Source organism: Notothenia rossii (genome assembly GCF_949606895.1).
Source record: "Notothenia rossii genome assembly, chromosome: 7".
Taxonomy (NCBI): Eukaryota; Metazoa; Chordata; class Actinopteri; order Perciformes; family Nototheniidae; genus Notothenia; species Notothenia rossii.
In genome coordinates, this window is record NC_136905.1 from 32081306 (window position 1) to 32100474 (window position 19169).

Here is a 19169-nt window from a genome sequence, read left to right on the forward strand (position 1 = left end):
AACCTTACACTGATTGGCTTGAGGAGGTAACCCCTCGAAAAGAGTCACGTTTGTTTGATTGATTGGTTGGTTGGTTGACCTTGACCTCATGTGTCCATGTTCTTCTATGGGAATAACTTGCTTCTCCTTGCATAACTTCAATTACATTTTCGTTTATGAATTGACAACGTAATGACAGTGCAGCTGCTTATGTTTCCAACTTCTCTCACGCCTAGGGAGGTAGCAACAATAACACCCAGCTGCAGTTAGACTAGCTAGACATATTTTAAGACAAAGAAAAAGAAGTCAGACGACGGGGACAAACTGTGCACAGTGGTTTTCAGAATGTGTGTGCTAAGTGTGTGTACACCAGCAGGAACCGGGGAGTGTATGTCAGGAGCTGGCAGGGGGTTAGTATCTGAGACATTTTGTAAAAGGTCAGTGTAGAGTTCAGTCAGAGACATGTCTGTGTGTTTGAGAATGAAAAGGCAAGAGGTCTGATAGTTAGGACAGTTAGGGAGAGGGTAAACAAGGCGAGGTGGAGCCTGAAGTAAACAAAGTAGAGGCAGGGAGAAAGAAGGAAACAATTGCATGTTATTATCTCGTATCTTAAGGACGCCATATTTTGTATACCTGTGTTGTCCCTGTGTGTATATATTCCTGTATGCATGTATTTTGATCATGTTAATGGCAGGTCTTGCTTCGTATTTGTTTAAGTCAAAATGCATGTGTTGTTGCTGCATGTGGCATGTTGTCTCCGAGCTCTCACATGTTTGCGTGGAGCTGTATTTCCCAGAGCCTTGCTAATTGTGTCATTAGCAGGGCAATTAATACAACAGCTGATTGTTGCTTTGCTGACAGAGGGATGCTGACAACCGGGATTACATGGTGGCAAAACCTCCCCCTTCTCTGAGAAACCACTATGGACCTACACTGTGTGTGTGTGTGTGTGTGTGTGTGTGTGTGTGTGTGTGTGTGTGTGTGTGTGTGTGTGTGTGTGTGTGTGTGTGTGTGTGTGTGTGTGCGTGTGTGTGTGTGTATGTGCGTGTGTGTGTGTGTGTGTGTGTGTGTGTGTGTGTGTGTGTGTGTGTGTGTGTGTGTGTGTGTGTGTGTGTGTGTGTGTGTGTGTGTGTGTGTGTGTGTGTGTGTGTGTGTGTGTGTGTGTGTGTGTGTAGTACAGCTCTACACATGTGAGAGCCTCAGAGAGCCATTCCACTGGACTGCTTTGATTGCACTGATTTATGAAGTGTTTTTTATTATTCCTTTGTTATGGAACACCATTAATCATGTTCATGAGTGTAACTGAACTATTTCACTTTCATTAAGAATTGAAAAAGAACAGCAACTGAGATGTAACAGGAAATGTTTTGAAATTTCACAATGAATCTTCATTTGTTGGCAATGGTTTGACAATATAATTTTTGTTTCACTTTGTATTGATCATATTGTTGCATTATATTAAGCACAATAAATACATCCGTTTAAATAAATATGGTTTTTATTTAAGTACATGAGAGAAAGGGTTAGATAGTTACTAACATAGTCTTCATAGAACACTATATATTGAAACTTTACATGTTCCTAAAATGTTTTTGTTATAAGACTAAGTGTTCATGTGTGCTTGAAACCAAATGAATTCACAGCTAAGCAACATCATCAGCTGACTATTATTTAAATCTCCAGAACAAGCGACTGATTGCGGGACAAAGTTTCATAAAATAGATACACTTGTCTTTTACTATAGGAACAGATGTCATAACAAAGCCATACACAGTATCACGGGATAGTATAAGTACATGACTTCTGTTCCATTGGCCATGTTCAAATCTAAAACAAAATGTCAAGTTTCTGCCACGCTGGTGGTCGGAAAAACCTTCTGTGAGGCTGGCTTGGACTAGGGTAAGGAGAAGATAAAGGTATATTCATATTATCGGACGCTCTCTAGAGCATGTTACCTTGACATCAATCCTCTAGTGACGGCAGATTAATAAAATATGTTGTTTCTTTGTGATGTTTAGAGGAGTACAGTAGGTTTCTGACCTTTATGATGGCCTCAGAGGATGCAATATTGACATCTTATATCATTTTCTGAAGATCTAACAGGATTTTGCCAGTTTGAGAATTTTAATCAAGTTTATTTTGAATTTGGAACTTTGACACAATCAATCAGCTCCACTAACGCATGAAAACACAGTCTTTGTAGCCTTTGCTGCACAATAATGCACCGGTAACTAAGTCCTTAATGGTAACAAGTTAAATTCATTCCAAAAGTAGCACACTTTACATCTTATTTAAGCATTGTTTGCTAACTAGTAGCCACCTCTAAACAATAATATTTAAAAACATGAATTATATCTCATGGTTACGACTTAATAAACTGTGCATGCTGCATTAATGATTATGCACCGTAATCTAACCCACCTGCCATGCAATGCACAGCACGATGTGGAGTGAAAGGCAGCATGCAGCTCTGTGCAGACAGCAGCCTGGTCAGAGGACGGCGGATGGAGTACAGCTCCAGCTTTGGCAGCCGGCCAACAGCTGTAGCCAACACACTGTAATTGTGTTTGGCAACACATAACCCCCCATAAATACATCTCCCATACACATATGACAATATTGACTGTTTTCAGCCTAAAAATACTATAAAAGCAGATCCTAATAGTCTGGTAGTTTAAAGGACTACAGCATTATATTAGCAAATAAAAAGGTTTCCTTTCAAGGTTATTGATAGAGATGTTGTCTTGCCTCAATGCTAAATTGATTAGTCCACATAAAAGGAATATCGTCAAAAAACGATGCAAGGTGTTTAAGAATGCAACCGCCTGCTAAGGATGCAATGTCTAAGTATGCAATTGTTCATTATCCCAAAACATTATTTGTGCAATCTATTAAATGTAAGACTCATTACGATATGTGGGACATTCAAGGCGGGGAAATTCATTTCACCTAAAGTTACGATTGTAGAAAAGTAATTAAAGTTACAGTTTAATGAAATCATGAACCATACATGGAGTCACTGGAGATTGTGAATAAATTACTTCAATTAATCACACGCACACTGATTCAGATGATAACTCTGAATCAGAAAGTTGGGAATCTTCTCTCTCTCTCTTTCCATTTCTTTCTTCTGCTTGTGTGTTTTCATGCATGAGTGTGGTTTTCTTTGGTATACTGCGGCCTTGTGTTTTTAGAGTGTGTGTGCCTCTGAAGGGGCAGTGTGTTGCGGAAGGGCCAGAGGTCTGGTGCACCCCAGAGAACGACCAGGGCCAAAAGCTGCATCCCCCCCACTCTTCCCTCTCCCCGTGCTGTCATGGGATGTCTCCGTGGGTGACGGTTTCCCTGGCAACAAAAGCTCTTTGAGGAGGTTGCATTGTGCGCTCCGAAGGGTGATGCAGAACGGCTTGCTGAAGGTGGCGAGGGGGGGTTTGGGGGGCAAGGCATATAGTGATATTGGATGGAACAGGCACACGAGCAAGGTAAACAACTTTCAGCCATTACTCACCACATGGATCTGTCTTTTTTTTTTGTTGCATCCTTGTCGCTAATCAACACTAGACCCTGATTAAAACAGCAACGGCAGCCAAATGAACTCCCATTTGCATATACATGCTGTGTGAAATCAGAACCGATGCCACAGTGTGAATTCACCTTGACGTGGCCGTGTTGAATGTATCAAACAGTCACGTCTAAGTAGCTGAACGCTCTGATTTGATGTAGTTACAAATCCATTTCCCGCTGTGTTACAGAGACAGTGCGAGTAAGGCCAAAAAAAAAAACCTCAGAGCGGCTTCTTTTAGGAACCTGCGGCTTGATCCCCTTCTATTAATCGTGTGATGAGTATTCCATTGGGCAGAGTTTATTTGATACAATAGATAAAATACTCACCCCTACAGTAGTGGAAAGTGTGTTCTCAAAGGCGGCTCTGTCAGGGCGCCCCCTGCTGTCTTTAAGGCTGTAAACATCCTCCAGGCTGCCCACCTGTTAGTGTATAGAAACAAATGGTGCGGTCAGAATACAAAACTCATCACTTTTCTACGGTGGCCGACAAGTGCAAACGCGGCTAGAACACTTCTATTAGGAGAAACATGCTCCAGGTTTAGGGAGACTGTGGCTCAGTGGGATAGCGACCTGATCTTCGGATCAGGGGAGAGCAAGTTCCAGTCTCACTGCAGTCACCATGTCGTTGTCTCCCTAGGCAAGACACATCACCCCAAATTGCTTCTGTGGGGATTGCCCACAGTACTGAATGTAAGTCGCTAAGACGCTGGATAAAAGCATCTAGCAAGTGACATGTAATGTAAAGTAATGTTCAAAAACGATGTTAATAAACCAGATGAAACAGGCGCATCATTTAATAAATGAAACAATGCGAATACAAAACGCTGCAAGAAGCTCAAATCAGAACGGAAACAGGGACACTAAAAAAGTGATGTACAGAGTTGGGACCTGAGCGCTTGTTGGCACTTGGGGATATATAAAGTATATAGTTAGTCAGGTTTTTTTCTCAAGTTGGTGAAGACGTTTCTTAAATTGGATGCGTTTTGGCATATTTTAAATGTACATCATTTTTTAACGTGCAGCGCATTTCAAGTGTTTTGGACCTTGTTAGCGCTTTTGCACAGGTTGGCCACCGTATTTTCAGGTCAATGAAGTTAGATATTTTTTTATTAAGAATTTGTCTAAATTGTGCACCCTCCAGAACTCTGATTTGGAAGGCAAAAGATGTGAGGAAAATCTAAGTTTTCATCATTGCAGGGACCAATAAGGTCAAAACACATAACGTTCTCCTGCCTTAATCAACCACATGACCCTTTGCACAACTTGATATCAGCATATCCCCTCTGGCCATCTGTCTTGTGTGGGTTTTTCTGCAAGAAGGTGGGCCGAAATCAAATAGCACACAGTTTATCTAACCTTATCCTGGGCTTTTCATTTCCAAGCCTTATAAACTCAAATCGTATTGACCGCCTGGGAGAGTTAGAACTAACTAAGTGAAATCTACTCGCCGGCAATTGTGTGTGTGTTCATGTGCGTGTGTGTGTGGCTTGCTGATTCTATCTCCCTTCACATTCATTCTCTCCATTCTCTGTCCCTGAGGTGCATCAGGGCTGAGACTGCAGAGTAAATTGTCCCAAATTGAGTTCCTTCTTGCCGGCAGATACAGGCCACATCCCGACCAACCGTTTAGAGGGAGACAGAGGGAAAGAGAGAAAGAGGGAGAGAAAACAATCACGGCACACATCACTCGCTTGAAAGTGTTCTCTCTATTTCTCTCTTTGCCTTTCTCGTCAGCCCTGTCTCTCCCTCTTTCTGCTGATTTCCCTGCTGCCTCTCTTTCTTCTCCGAGCACATTATTCTTCTGCTTTTCCCTTTTTATATCCCTCCCTGTGTGTCTTCCCTTGTCTTTGTCTGCCAAGATAGGTACACATCAGTGTTTCCTTGCCCAGCTTGTTTTTGTTCCTTCTTTTGATGATTCCCTGCCCTCCTGCTTGTTCCTCCATTCTTCTTCCATCCTTTCCTCCCTTGACTTCTGTTCTCCATCACCCCCACCGACAGTATTTCTCTTCATGTCCTTCTCTCACCCCTGGTTTCTATAACCTCCTTTCTGCTCTCTCATCCCACCCTCCATGGCTGGCTGTACCCAGTGACACAGTACCCATCAGCGCAGACCTCCTGGGTGGAGGAGTCTCGCTCTGACAATAATCACACAGTAAGTTTATAACGCTGGCAGCCCAGCTGAGCCGAGCTCAACTGAGCACGCGCGACTCCCCAGACACCGGCACACTCCATTTAACTCAGCAGGGGAGCGGCGCGCTGGCTGGGAAAGGGATGAAGGCTGTGACAGGGATGGGGAAGCCGTCGGGTTTTTGGGGGGATAGGGAGGGTTCTGGGGGCTGGTGACGGAGCAGTGACTGGAGAAAGGTATGGAAATAAGATGAGGGAGGATGGCTGGAGCTGAAACCAGTGCTGCATTGGGGTTTGGACTTCTGGTTTTGGGACGTTTTTTTTAAGAAGATGCACATGTCACCATCTGTGCATGGAAGGAACTCCTCTCTCTGCAAATTCCCTTCCACTGTATCTCTTTCCATAGCATATCATTATAACTTCTCTTTAACTGGAAAACTTAAGTTTGAAGATTTTATAAAAGCAACATCCTCCTTGTTGAAGACCGTTTTTTTTCCAATATGGTGATGTAACTAACCTTGACCTTTGATCTCAGAAGGTAGAAGAAAGTAAAAAATAACTAAATCTATCTTTTTTTTCTTCTAGTACTAGGAAATGAAATTGATATTTGGATATTGTTTTAAAAGATCACTGAAATGTGTCTTTCCATAAATAGAAAAGTCCCCTTAAAGCCTTAACTGTAAAAAGGAGAGTTGAGTTGTCCTGAAAAAGATTCCATTAAATGCACCGGGGTTGACTTTACCAAAGTCTTTTGCTGCAGTAATTGGCCAATCACATGTAATATCAAATCAAAAGTGCTTGAGGCCAATGGCTGCGAGCTAAACCATGCCATCCTGGCTAAAAACAGCCAAATGCATCTTTATCTTTTCTTTAAAAATATCAAAGTACAGAGTTATTCTGGTTGAAACGTAACGGTATCATCACTTTTGATAAATGGATGTATTGAAGAGTATTTATTAAATCATTATTATTGAAGGTAATGTGAGGCCATGGATTGCTTTGGCATAAAGAAAACATAGTCCTGCTGTGACATGATTTCTATAAAAAGGCACACTTAATGTCATAACATTGAGAAATACTCTGTAATTAATGCCAATCAACATACATCTCTACTGAAGGCACAAGAAGACATTGCAATGAAACTGTAGGTAGATACAAGTCAAATTAGAAATTAAAATGGTACTTTTCCAAAAAACAATGAATGGTATTTCTCCCAGTGAACTTCATCTCACTTCTATTTTTCTAAGTTTTGAGATATCTATATCTGAGATTTCTGGCTCCACATCAACACAATGGAGGGAAAGAGAATATAATTGCAGAGGCCAAAGCATTGAGAAAAGCCATTTTAACTCAACAGCATTATGTCTTTTGAGAAACAGTATCTTTGTTTCTCTTGGTAACCAACAGAATATCGGCACTGCGCTCTCCATGGCTCTGATCCTGTGGCTCTTTAAGTGACAGTAAATGGTCTGCAATTATATAGTGTTTCATCAAAAGCTCTTAAAAATACGAATTCACACTCAAACACTATAGCAGCGGGCAAATATGTAAGGCAGAGGATGTGGACAAGATGAACCCAATCAAGTGCATATATCTGTTTTGTGAAAGACACATTGAACCTTTTACATAAGGTCAGTATTTACCGCAGCATGTCGCAGTCGAGTCATCTTCCTACTATCCAAAAAGACAAAGAAAACAACAAAGAAACTCTTTTGCTTGTTGGGGTTTTCCCTTTCCTGTAGTGTGTTTTACGTTTTAGTGCATGTTAATGGTCTGCCAGTCTAACAACAAAGTTCAGGACACACACACACACACCTATTTGTCACAGCTGGATGAGGAATGCGCTGACGGTAGAGGGGTCAGTGTCACAGACAGTGTGGTCAATTGCCCCCATCCCCTGAGTCTTACCTTGAGCAACACTCCTTAAAGAGTCTCAATCCGACACACACACACACACACACACACACACACACACACACACACACACACACACACACACACACACACACACACACACACACACACACACACACACACACACACACACACACACACACACACACACACACACACACACACACACACACACACACACACACACACACACACACACACACACACACACACACACACACACACACACACACACACACACACACACACACACACACACACACACACACACACACACACACACACACACACACACACACACACACACACACTTCTGTGACATAGCGACATCACTATGTATCACTTGCGCTCCAACACATTTTAATGTACGATAGACTAATAGGCAAGTCATCTCTAAGCAGCTGACCAATCACAACAGACCCGGCCAGCTAACCAATCAGAGCAGACTGGACTCTGCTATCAGACAGAGGGTGAAAAGAGGTGCTGCACAGGCACATGGCTGTGATTACATGTTAGTGCTGTATCATGTTCTGTTGCTTTTAACCTCTTGAGTATTTACTCAATTGTACAATGTCCTTGGATGTCATGAAAGGCACCCTTAAATAAAATGTATTATTATTAAATCCTCAAATTGCAATTGTCCATTGATGCCCACTGTACTGGGGTGACAGTATAATGTAGAGGCAGAGATCTCAAAACGTGGTCAAATAAAACCTATTAAAATAATCAGTTTTTTTGTATTTTGTGTAAACCAATCATTTCAATCTGTGGTAGCAGTCAATGGCCAATTAGACAAGAGACACACTTCCTACTAAATGTGTCACTTTGACAACTTGACATTATTGACACTGGATGTGCATAACTCACACACATGTACACACAGTCAAACTACAGATGAAAATTAGAGAGTAATTTCAATCCAAAACAAACACACATCCTCACAAATGTACACACACATCCTTGCGCCCTGCCAGAGCAGGTTCACAGCAAAACAATATGAGGCCAATCAGGGGACCATTGGTATGGCTCTCCCTCTGCTAATGACGGCACTTTGAAAAGGTAATCTAATTCACCAGCAGCAATTAAGGCTGGGAGCGCCTTGTCACTATCAATTATCCGCTCCTTCACTCATGTTCTCCAGTGTGGACGCTGAGACCGCCTGACACACAGCACTGTCGGACAAATCAACCCCATCAGCCAGCCAGTCACTGAGAACACTAATCATGAGTTTTCAACACACACACAGAGATAGATACTTTATGCCTGAATCATTGCCCGATGAACTAAGTAAGCTTGACGTGAATAGGAATTCCAAGTAGGCTGCAGTTTGAGGTATCTTTACGTAGTTAAACAGTAGATACTGGATCCTACAGAGGGTTACTCTAGGTGGCATGACTGATGTCAGCATCAATCAAATATTGGTTATCAATCGAAACCCATGCTACTCTGAAGTGTTGAGTGTTAGTGTTTTGGATCATCTAAATCATGCCCATGGAAATCAGGGCTCTGACTGACATGAAACTTTGCATAACTCTTCATTGTTCGAATTCACGACCAATAAGAAATAGATGTTTTAATAAGGGCTGCACAATGTATCTACATTTTAATCCAGATTGCAGTATGGACTAGTGCAATATTTGAAATGGCAGGAGCTGCAATGTATGGTAAAATATGTATAAAATATAGAGGGAGAAGTCAGAAACATTCACTTATAATGGAAGCTTATGTTAAAAAATATACTGTATGTTTTCAAATATTTGTATACCAGGAAATGTTTTTTTTAAAAAATGTAAATGTTTTTGGGGGGGAAGGAAAATAAAACATGTTGTGTATAACTGCTGAAGATTGATGAAAAGTATTTAATTCAACTTGGCATTCAAAATAGTTGTTGCATCCAAGCAAAAATAAGAGCTTTTAAAAATGTCTTGATAATGTCCTATTGCAAAGTTCTTACAAAATGCATCAAATCTGTGAAACAGCATCTCTGACTAAACACCAACATGTTACTTGTTTATTATTAGTTGAACTGCAATGAAACAAGTTGAGAGATACATCAAGTTGAAAGTCTTTTGAGGTTTTACTAAAGCAAGATGTGGAGATTAAATCTGTGGCACTGATACGGTACACAGCACCATGACCTGTCGCACTCTAGGACCAAGGACAACCAATCCAAGTAGACCTTCAGACTCCAGACAGAAGTACAAGGTACATAAAGGACTCTGTCCAGGTCTTTGCTTCACTGAATCTCTCCAACAATCAACCTTAGTCAAGGCACTGATGAAGAGGGGATTAGCATAACAGTCATGCTGCTGTAAAGAGTGCTGCAAAGCTTTCAAAGGACTATAATGACTATGTTACTGGAGAAAATCAAAAATCCCTGGTACTGATAGATAGTAACGATACTGTACATACATACACATTAGCTTTACTTCAATTAATAGTTTAATTTAATTTCACAGGTATTTATATGCCATCATTAACAACACTTGTCTGACTCAAAGTCATTTCATAGCTTTTTTCTTGATCAAGAATACTGTTGCAAGTATGTGTGTATTTGAAAGAAAAAGGAAGTTTAATCAATAGAGCAAAGTTTGGGGATTAAATAAAAGACTGCCTTGATTCAAACGCTCTGACATAAGCAATGATAGCTTATAATGAATAGCCATTCACTCAAAGTCTACACCACTGAAGAAAATAGCAGATAAAAAGGGTGCAGAAAACATCCCAAAATGGAATACATGGACACTTTAATTATCACAAGATGGAATCAAAACTATATTCAGTGGTTTTCTCTTCCTATTCAGGGTGAAAGATTAAGATGTTTAGGAATTCTGTGTAACTGAATGGAAAAAGACTTGAATCCCACTGGGAGAAATTCATACCAAACACATTTGCAGAGGTTTATTTAAGTTCATGTGCAAGATAAGCTATAAAAGAAACTGTGTGAAACAGCAATTCCCACCTCAAATTCTTTGTGAAAAAACAATGCAAAGACAACCAGCTTTCAACAGAATTTCATGCCTTTTCCACCCAGGTAGGAGGAAATAATGCCGTCTGTCTTCTGTGTTTGTTATCTAAAAAAAGACAACGTGCTAATTGCATTAACATAAAAAATAGTCGCTTTAATGTGCAATTAGAGTCTCCAAATAACCTGACCTGCATGTCTGTAAGTTAAAAGCCAGAGACATGAGGGAACATACAAACTGTGAGTGTGCAGGACATTCTTGCATCACTGCTAACCACTAATTAAAGTATTTGCTGTATTAAAAGAATGATAAACATGACATGCGCTAACTTCAGATAAGATACTTCCTGTGTAATAATTAAAATAAGCAAACAAAAGTTATGCCTGAGGTAGTCTGATTCAATATGCTTTAAAAAGTATATTATAAGGACACAAAATAAATGACTTGGATCCGCTGCAGATCTGGCTGCTACTGCTGAGAGTGATAAAAGCTCCCATAAGGAGAACATATTGGATTTAAGAAACTTGGACCCCAACCAAAAACCACAAGCAATTATGAGAGTTGGAAGTCAGAGCGAAGACAAAAGAAGAAGAATAGATTAATCAATTAAAGAACGGAATTTTAATTATCCCACTCTGGCTTTTTATTTTCTATTAGCACATACCTAATGTGCAGCCTCAGGAACAAGTACAGTAAGGAGAAATAATAATAATAATAATTGGTGCTACTGTGTAAGCTTTGCTGGCTACTGTGCTGCATGAGATATGATTAAAGTAAAAGGTTAACATACCACGAAATGCTCTTTGAAAAGAGGAACAGTAATCATAAAAAGGATACAGTGTTATAAATCAAGACAGGAAATATAGAAATCTACTGTAGCTCAAATATTTGAGCTGCTCTCCACTTACAGCTACAGAACAACTGCTGGCTTCTCCTCCAGCTGCGACACTTGACAAACTAAAATACACTAAAAGCTCTAATTAAACTCTTTGGAAATTGTCCAATTTGTATTTGCCTTTGAAACAAAACGAAAAGATTTCAACAATCATAAGTCTTGACTTTGAAGGAAAAAATGTCATGAAACTAGATATAATAATTATTGAGTCATATGATGTTTATTATACTGGAAACAATCTAATCCTATGTCATCACAGGAGCCTACAGTATTGATACATATATATATATATACACTTCTCTAATGTAAGGTTGCAGTTTTTGTTTTATGTGCTTCAGTGATTTCTCTGGATTCAGTTGTTATTCCACGTTTTTCTACACATGTTTGTTATTGATTCCTACGGATCAAAAAATGCCTCCGCTCACCCTTCAAGTGTCAAATCAAATGATCATACAGTGCAGCAGATGATTGAAAGACCTGAGCTTCACAAATCAAATCAGCTCACTTGAAGGAAAAGGCAGATTTAAGGTGCTGTGAAACACAAAAGCTCAATAAGAGCTGCAGGTATTGTGATGTGTGTTCTATCTTTTGTTCCTTGATGTCTGTTTTTAATTTATCTGGTTCTCTTTTGTTTTCTAAAAGACATAAAAAATGGTTCTTGATATGAAGTTTTGTGAGTTGTTGGTTGCTCCTTTTACCTTTTAAAAATAATCTTTGCTTAAGGCAAAACTACCACAGGGCTGACACTAAATATTCATCTTGTAAGTGGAATCGTTTGACTCAACGACAAATGCCCATCACAAGCCAAAACATATGACATGCTAACTTCTTCTGAACTTCAATTGACTACATCAAAGACAAAGATATCTGCCATTCACCGGATGACAGGCAGATTCTGTTAGCAACTACCTAGTGAACACAGCATTTAACAGAAAAGAGACACATTTCTCTCCAGAGATGGTGAAGACCAAAACAGATCTCAAAGGAGAGTAAACATTGGAATATGAAATACACAACTGGCACCACCTTTCACTGTCTACCACCTGCTGGCTAGCATGTTGAAACATTTTGTATAAAAGGTGAATATACTTCATGTCAGTGTTTTGTTAAGCGTTTATTTTGCTTTCAGAAGAAGTCAAGTCAGTAGATTAAATAATGATAGATGGAGCTATCTCCTACTCACTCTTCAATTAACTGACTAAAACATGCTTTGGCAAAATGCCTTTTCTCTGTTTTCACCACGCCTAGAGCAAACAAGTGCCGCTGAAATTCGTCATCAATTAGGTTTGCGGTTACACAGGGGTAGATTTATCTTACCAGTTTGCCATGCGTTTCTTTCTTACAATACCACACATATACTCGTGTTATATCCTTCCTATAATACAAGTTAATACTAGCATTGTTAAACTTGTGATTAGCCATGATGAATAAGATAATTATTGTGATTAACCCGCGATAAATCGTTTTTCTTGATTGAGACCACTACAAAAAACACTCGGCTACATGTTGCTGTTTATACAAACTATGAGCTTTCACCAACCCCAGTCCAAAAAGTATAAACAGTTCATCTCCTCAGTAGCCTTCTAAAAGGAAAAACACTGTAAGCCTGATTTGATCTGCAGCATCTGATGGCAGATCAGTAGAGTTGGTCTTTGAGTCATCACAGTGCTGAAGCATCCACAGGAAGCATGCCCCGCTGCTGCTGACAGACTCCAACAGCCACTCAGAGAGCAGAGACGGCAACAAAGATGGAGGGAAAAGCATGAAGGATAAACAAAAACAAACACAGACATCAAGAGTCATTGAAGCAGTGTGTGAGAGCCACGTGAAGCAGCCCACCCTTCGGAGGAAATAGCAGCTGGTGTGTCTACTAACAGCCCTACAGGGGCCGTGGCCTCCACTGCCACAAATATGGAGAAGCAGAAAGGAGAGATAGGAGGAGGGCTGGGTGATGGAGGGGGACGCTCAGGGCTAAATGGGGGTGAGCAGTTAAGCCTTGTTGGTTACAGTATTGGCAGGAAATGCAGGAGTTGAGAGGGGGCATGACGGGTTTACGGTCCATTTTAAAGTCACAAGTAAAGGAAGTGAATGTTTTTGGAACATTATCAGGGTTTACCAAAGTCCTACATAAGTATAACTTTTTGCCAAAGGCAGTATTATTTTCCAAAACAGACTAAAGAAGTAAACATCTCCTAAAAACAACAACTATAAAAGCTCTGATGAATGATGAAAACTGAAAACAAAATCTGCAAACAAATACATATTGAAAATGGGGGAAATACTTAATCAATAAATAATCAAAGTGGTAATCGAAAGGACTTACTTTAAATCCAATGTCATCGTTTCCCTATTAAATGTAATTCCCATTATCAAACAATAACAACAATACAGGTTATAGGACATACACTAAACATATACTTGTGTTGAACAATATTAATATGACATGTTAGAGCAGGGGTCTCAAACTCAAGGCCCGGGGGCCAAATCCGGCCCGCAACTTCATTTTATGTGGTCCCGCAAGAGCTTGCAAAGAATATAATACGTTTATTATACGGTTACATGCCACTTTACAGAAGCACGTTGCCCATAAACTACATGTCCCACAATGCATCTCGTTTTGTGACATGCGCACTGAAGAGACTTGCAATTATTTGCCCTGGACTTCTGCTTTCAGACGTAGTTAATTACTAAGTACCGTAATTAAATCCAATTCAGAGGCGATAATGTAATATAATACATTATTTTATATATATATTATATATTTATATAGTTACAACCGGCCCTTTGAGTGCAACCTTTATGCGAATGTGACCCGCGATGAAATTGAGTTTGACACCCTTGTGTTAGAGTAACTATATATAAGGGTAACCTGCGTGTAATTGAAATGGCATATTTAATCATTTCATAGTGAATTATGACATTTTCATGATTTGTTGCATCAATGAGTTAATAACTTATTTAATTATGAATTTTAAAAAAGTGGGACTTCAAATTAAACTTATGGCATTGTCATTATTATTAATATTAAAATAGTGTGTAACCAATTATCTTCTTGAAGACTTGATTCATAGTTCTTTCTTTTTCTTTTTTTCACAAGTTTATGTTTTCAAATTGCTCCTTTTTTTAACCCAAAACCAGAAAATATTTAATTTGCTATCACATACAACAAACAAAAGCAGAGCAGATTCTGAAAACAGAAAATGTGTGGTAGTTTTGCTTTGATAAACTGAAATGATCAATGGATTCATAGAAAAGTTCATTCATTCGCTTTTTGCACCTAGTATGACGCAAATACTATGGGACGTAGATGAGTTTTATACAAACAGGCTTACTGAACCCCACACCCACGTGAATTATAACATTCCAAGTCTCAGTTGCTACGGGCCTGCTTCACCTCGTTCTTAGTCCCACTCAGTTAAAAGGTCAAGAACCAAAAATAACTATAATCCACTCTTCAGAAAAGATCATAAAAACTCTCAAGTCAATCGTGAGAAAGAATTGTCCATACGGTTGAAAACACTGTGAAGTGATCTGATATAGGGAAAGGAAAGCCGACGTGCACTGAAGTTCGCTGTCACATTACGCAAGTTTAGACTGGAATCCATGTTATTTCAAAACTTTCTTTTAATATTACGGAGAAGAAATGGGCTTTTCAGTGAGCATAAAACACTCTGAGTCTACAGCATCAGTAACAGACAAACTTCTCCGTCTACAAAGCTTATGATAAACAACAACTTCATCAAATATGGTTTACTTTCACTTATTTCTCTCTAAGCTCTTTTCATAAAGCCATTCCAAACACAAACCTAAATCCAGCAGTAAAGCTGTACTGCACGACGTAATATTTTACAACATTTCTCAATATTCCATACGGCGTGTATGTGTGCTTCTCCCATTGCAAGTCTCGTCCACCATGTTCCTTCATCTTCTTTATCTCCCCCTCTTTCCCTATCTCTCTCTACATTTCAATATTGAAGAGAGTTTTATTAAGGGCTAGACTCGGGTGTGCTGAGGCGCTCTCAGTAATTTTCCTACAAAGTGCTTTAATCCATCACACGGCCAACATGTGGCCTTTGCAGCCATACATCATCTCAGCCCAGGGAGGGAGAGGAGAGGGAAGGAGAGGGAGTGGTAGCATAATTTCTTCTCACCACCTCCTCCTCCTCCTCCTCCTCTTCCTCACCCAGTCTTCTTCTTCTTCTTCTTCTTCTTCTTCTTCTCTACCTTCATCTCCCCCCAGAGTTTCCCACCTGGGAGGGAAACCACATCTTCTGCACATATTCCTCAGGCAAGTCCACTCTCCATTTACAAATGAGAGTGAGGCATGAGCGAGGATTGAATGAGGGGAGGGGGGGGCAACGAGAGGGAGAGAAAATGAAAGAGATGGAGATAGCCGTGAGTGAATGAGAGGGAGAGAGAAAGAGATAAGGAAAATGGAGAAAAGCTTACTGGAATGAATTAAAACTGGGGACAAAAGCAGGTGAGAGGAAGTCAGACAGTGTGTGTGAGCATGGCGCCAGCACCTGTACTTGCATGAGGAAATAGAAATGGGCAGTGAAGGAGTGTACATGGGGGGGGAGTGATTCATTTCCCAGCATGCAGCTGGTACAGTATTGCCCTCTGCGTTGCCCCCGGCCAACACCTGCCTCCATTTCGCTCTCTCCGCCCTCTCTGTGCCGAGGAGCAGTGGTGAACTCTGGGCCCCCTGACTAATGGAATGGGCCCTCTCTTCCAACCATTAGACGATTGGTGTCCCTTTCCGCGGCCCTGGGTGCCCTATGCTTCAGGAAAAGGGAGTGAAAGGGGGCGAGGGAGAAGATCGTGACACGTTGGCCTTTTTTCCTTTTGCCAGAACACCTGGCCAGAACATCACAGCCTGGAGTAATCCAGCCAGAGTAAGGCTTCCAAATAGCTTAGCTTCTGACTGAGGCTGTTTCTGAGAGGATATTAGAAATTGTGAATTGGGCGCAGCGCTACAAGGTTCCAGAGAAGAAAGTCTCTGAATGTGCACGAATGATCGCGAGGCATTTGTGTGATTTCATTTAGCCGCTAAATCCAGTGCTCTGCCTCAATTACATCTGCTTTACTCAGATAGAAAACACACTGTGTGAGTACAGAGGGGGGGAGGGAGGTGGCGGGGTGGAGGGGGGGAGCATGGAGGGGATTGAGGATTGAATCTCTCGATGAGCTGATAGCACGTCTGCAGACAGCGAGCCAAGCTGTGCCGCTGTAATGTTATGCTAATGGTATGCTAATGATATGCTAATCTTCCGCCAGTATTCCACCTCAACGGAGAGAAGGGGAATCTGGGAGGCCTTTCACCATTGGTTGGAGACCGGGGACTTCCTGGTGTCAGAGTTCAAGACAGAATCACGCAGACACACACATGCACACACAGTACACACATACTTAATTCTTGAAGCAGTCATCTCAGCTAAAATAAAAACAATGCCACACGCAGACCTAATCTGGCTCTAATCCGATTTGCAAAGTCTTAAGTAAGCAAGTATACAATGTGAAGTCATGTGATGTTACTTCAAACTCGGGCGGCTGGATTGTAAGTAAGCCTGGAAGATAAGATGATTTTGTATTTTAATCAGCGTGTAATATCAAGTCACTGTGCTGTTGTTCTGAGCATCCGACAATCATCTATTTGAGATCACGATCAGGTTCCTTTTTCCTTTGTCATTGTGTGAGAAACCCTGCACCTGTAATGGCTGCCATTACCTGCCTAGTCAAAGAGTCTCTTTCTCCCGGGCTCATAATGACTGCATTAAACCACCACGTCCTTGTTTTGGAGATGAGACTCACCATTGTGTAACAGTAATCTTTGAATCCACGTCAGTATACTGACACATAATTACAAGCGAGGGATCCTGGGTGCACTGCATTGTTTGTCTCTTTATTTAATGTTTCTACATTTCACTGCATCATTGAGAATGAGCCGATTTACCCTCCAAAAAGGAATCTATCAGCCATCTTTAAACATTTCTAAATGAGCAAGGTGTAAGACAAGTGAAAGATAAACGTAGATAGATAAACTCCATCTCCCCGACACATTTAAAAATCATAAAGACTGACAGGAAACGCTTCAATGCATCTGCAAAATAGCAACTGCAATGCATCACAGTAAATCTGTCCGTGTGGCATAAAGACATCATCGCGGGTATTTCGCTTTGTTTTTCTTTGTGTTTCACAGTTGCAAAATGGATATGTCAAGCCTGCACAATGGAGAGACGAGATGACATTTTCCTGGATGCTGTACACTAAATCAAAGAGACCAACAATATGTTGAGTGCCAGCATGGAGACATTTGATTCCCATTCCACTCATGCGGCATTACCACTGGAATGCCAGCAGACATCACAATCCTCCCCGAGCCGACGCAGGGGCTGCTTGTCAGACTTTTCATTCCACTTCAATGTTTTAAATATATATATATACGCATATTACAGCAAATTGTGAAGCGTCTGATTCTTCTTGATATTAGGATATTTACAATGGGCTTGACTTAACAAAGGCGAGTTAGTGTCAGTGCCATTTAGCATCAGCCTCTGGCGACAGAAAGGTAGTCAGCAGATTGGACCTGGGGGGGATCGTGAGAGTGGGGGTTGCTCAGGATATGGAGGTGCTGGGTTGAACACCTTATTAACATACAACATGCTTACTGCATATCCTTGACAATGGATTACTACAGAATCCCAGCACAGCATCTTTTCACTGGTTTCTACACGACATGATTTCAGTACAATTTCACAAATGTGAAATCACATTATAGTCTGACAAAAAGGGGTGTAACGATACTAGATGTGGAACAGTTTAATGATCAAAAATGCACTATTATCATCGGTGCAACCAAACAACACGATCATTATCCCTTAGATGAAATGATGTTCTCCTTCCTAAATATCTAAACATTGCATAGGAACTGATTTCCACAACACTACTCAAATATAGCTTCATTTTGCACAAGAAAAACCACAATACAAACCAACGATGGGGGTGCAACGATACATTGGCATGGATCAAGTGACAATATTTAGATGTGGATTCCTTTTAAATGATCATACATTGGAAAAATATAACATATCATTATCTTGTAGATAAGGTTTTATTTTTGAAAGGCCCATGGATCGTTTGTGTCACTATTTCAATCGGTTCCTAAACATTCAAACAGTGCCTAAACAAGGCATATCATCACAATATAAACCAACAGAACATTGATATGGATCCAGTATCGACTTAATGATGAACAAACTAAAGTCATCGATGCAATGAGATAAAATGGTCCATATCATCTTTGAGGTGTGCTTTTCTTTTTGAAATAGCCATGGAAACACCTTTTCAATACTCCTCCCTTACAAAGATTGAATAAATATAAGAATAGGGCACTTTTTAGTAAACAGGCCAGTTTTATACTTTTTGATAAAAATGCATTGAAGGGCCCATTAATAACATTTTCATATTAAGGGCTGCTTTTTGTAAGTTTGATTAAATGTAACTGGTTGTGTTAATGTGTCATATGATGTTGTCTTACAGTATATTGCAGACAAAACTTGTGATTCACCAACCTACTAACACAAATAAAGTTAGTGCATATATGTTTTTATACCGCAACGTTTTTCTTTTGTTTTTGTAATTCTAAGTGGCATGGAGGGACTATCAGTGGTGTAAGAGCAGCAAGAAATGCAGGGAGAAGGCAGAGGTGTTTGTGTGCATACATGAGG

At 40.3% G+C, this 19169-nt stretch overlaps 2 protein-coding genes across 5 annotated transcripts in view; one reads left to right on the forward strand and one right to left on the reverse strand.

Annotated features, from left to right (window-relative positions):
- The window catches only part of LOC307013871 (proprotein convertase subtilisin/kexin type 4-like), a 246017-nt gene that overhangs the window by 218876 nt on the left and 7972 nt on the right, over window positions 1–19169 (reverse strand). For all 4 annotated transcript variants that reach the window (XM_079641472.1, XM_079641473.1, XM_079641470.1 and 1 more), the window contains one exon: window positions 3868–3960. In XM_079641472.1, the coding sequence (XP_079497598.1) occupies window positions 3868–3960 (93 nt within the window). The remainder of the gene's footprint in view (window positions 1–3867; window positions 3961–19169) is intronic.
- The window catches only part of mms22l (MMS22-like, DNA repair protein), a 47409-nt gene continuing 32707 nt past the window's right edge, over window positions 4468–19169 (forward strand). Inside the window, exon 1 of the mRNA XM_079641468.1 lies at window positions 4468–5692. The gene's annotated coding sequence lies outside the window, so the exon portion shown is untranslated. The remainder of the gene's footprint in view (window positions 5693–19169) is intronic.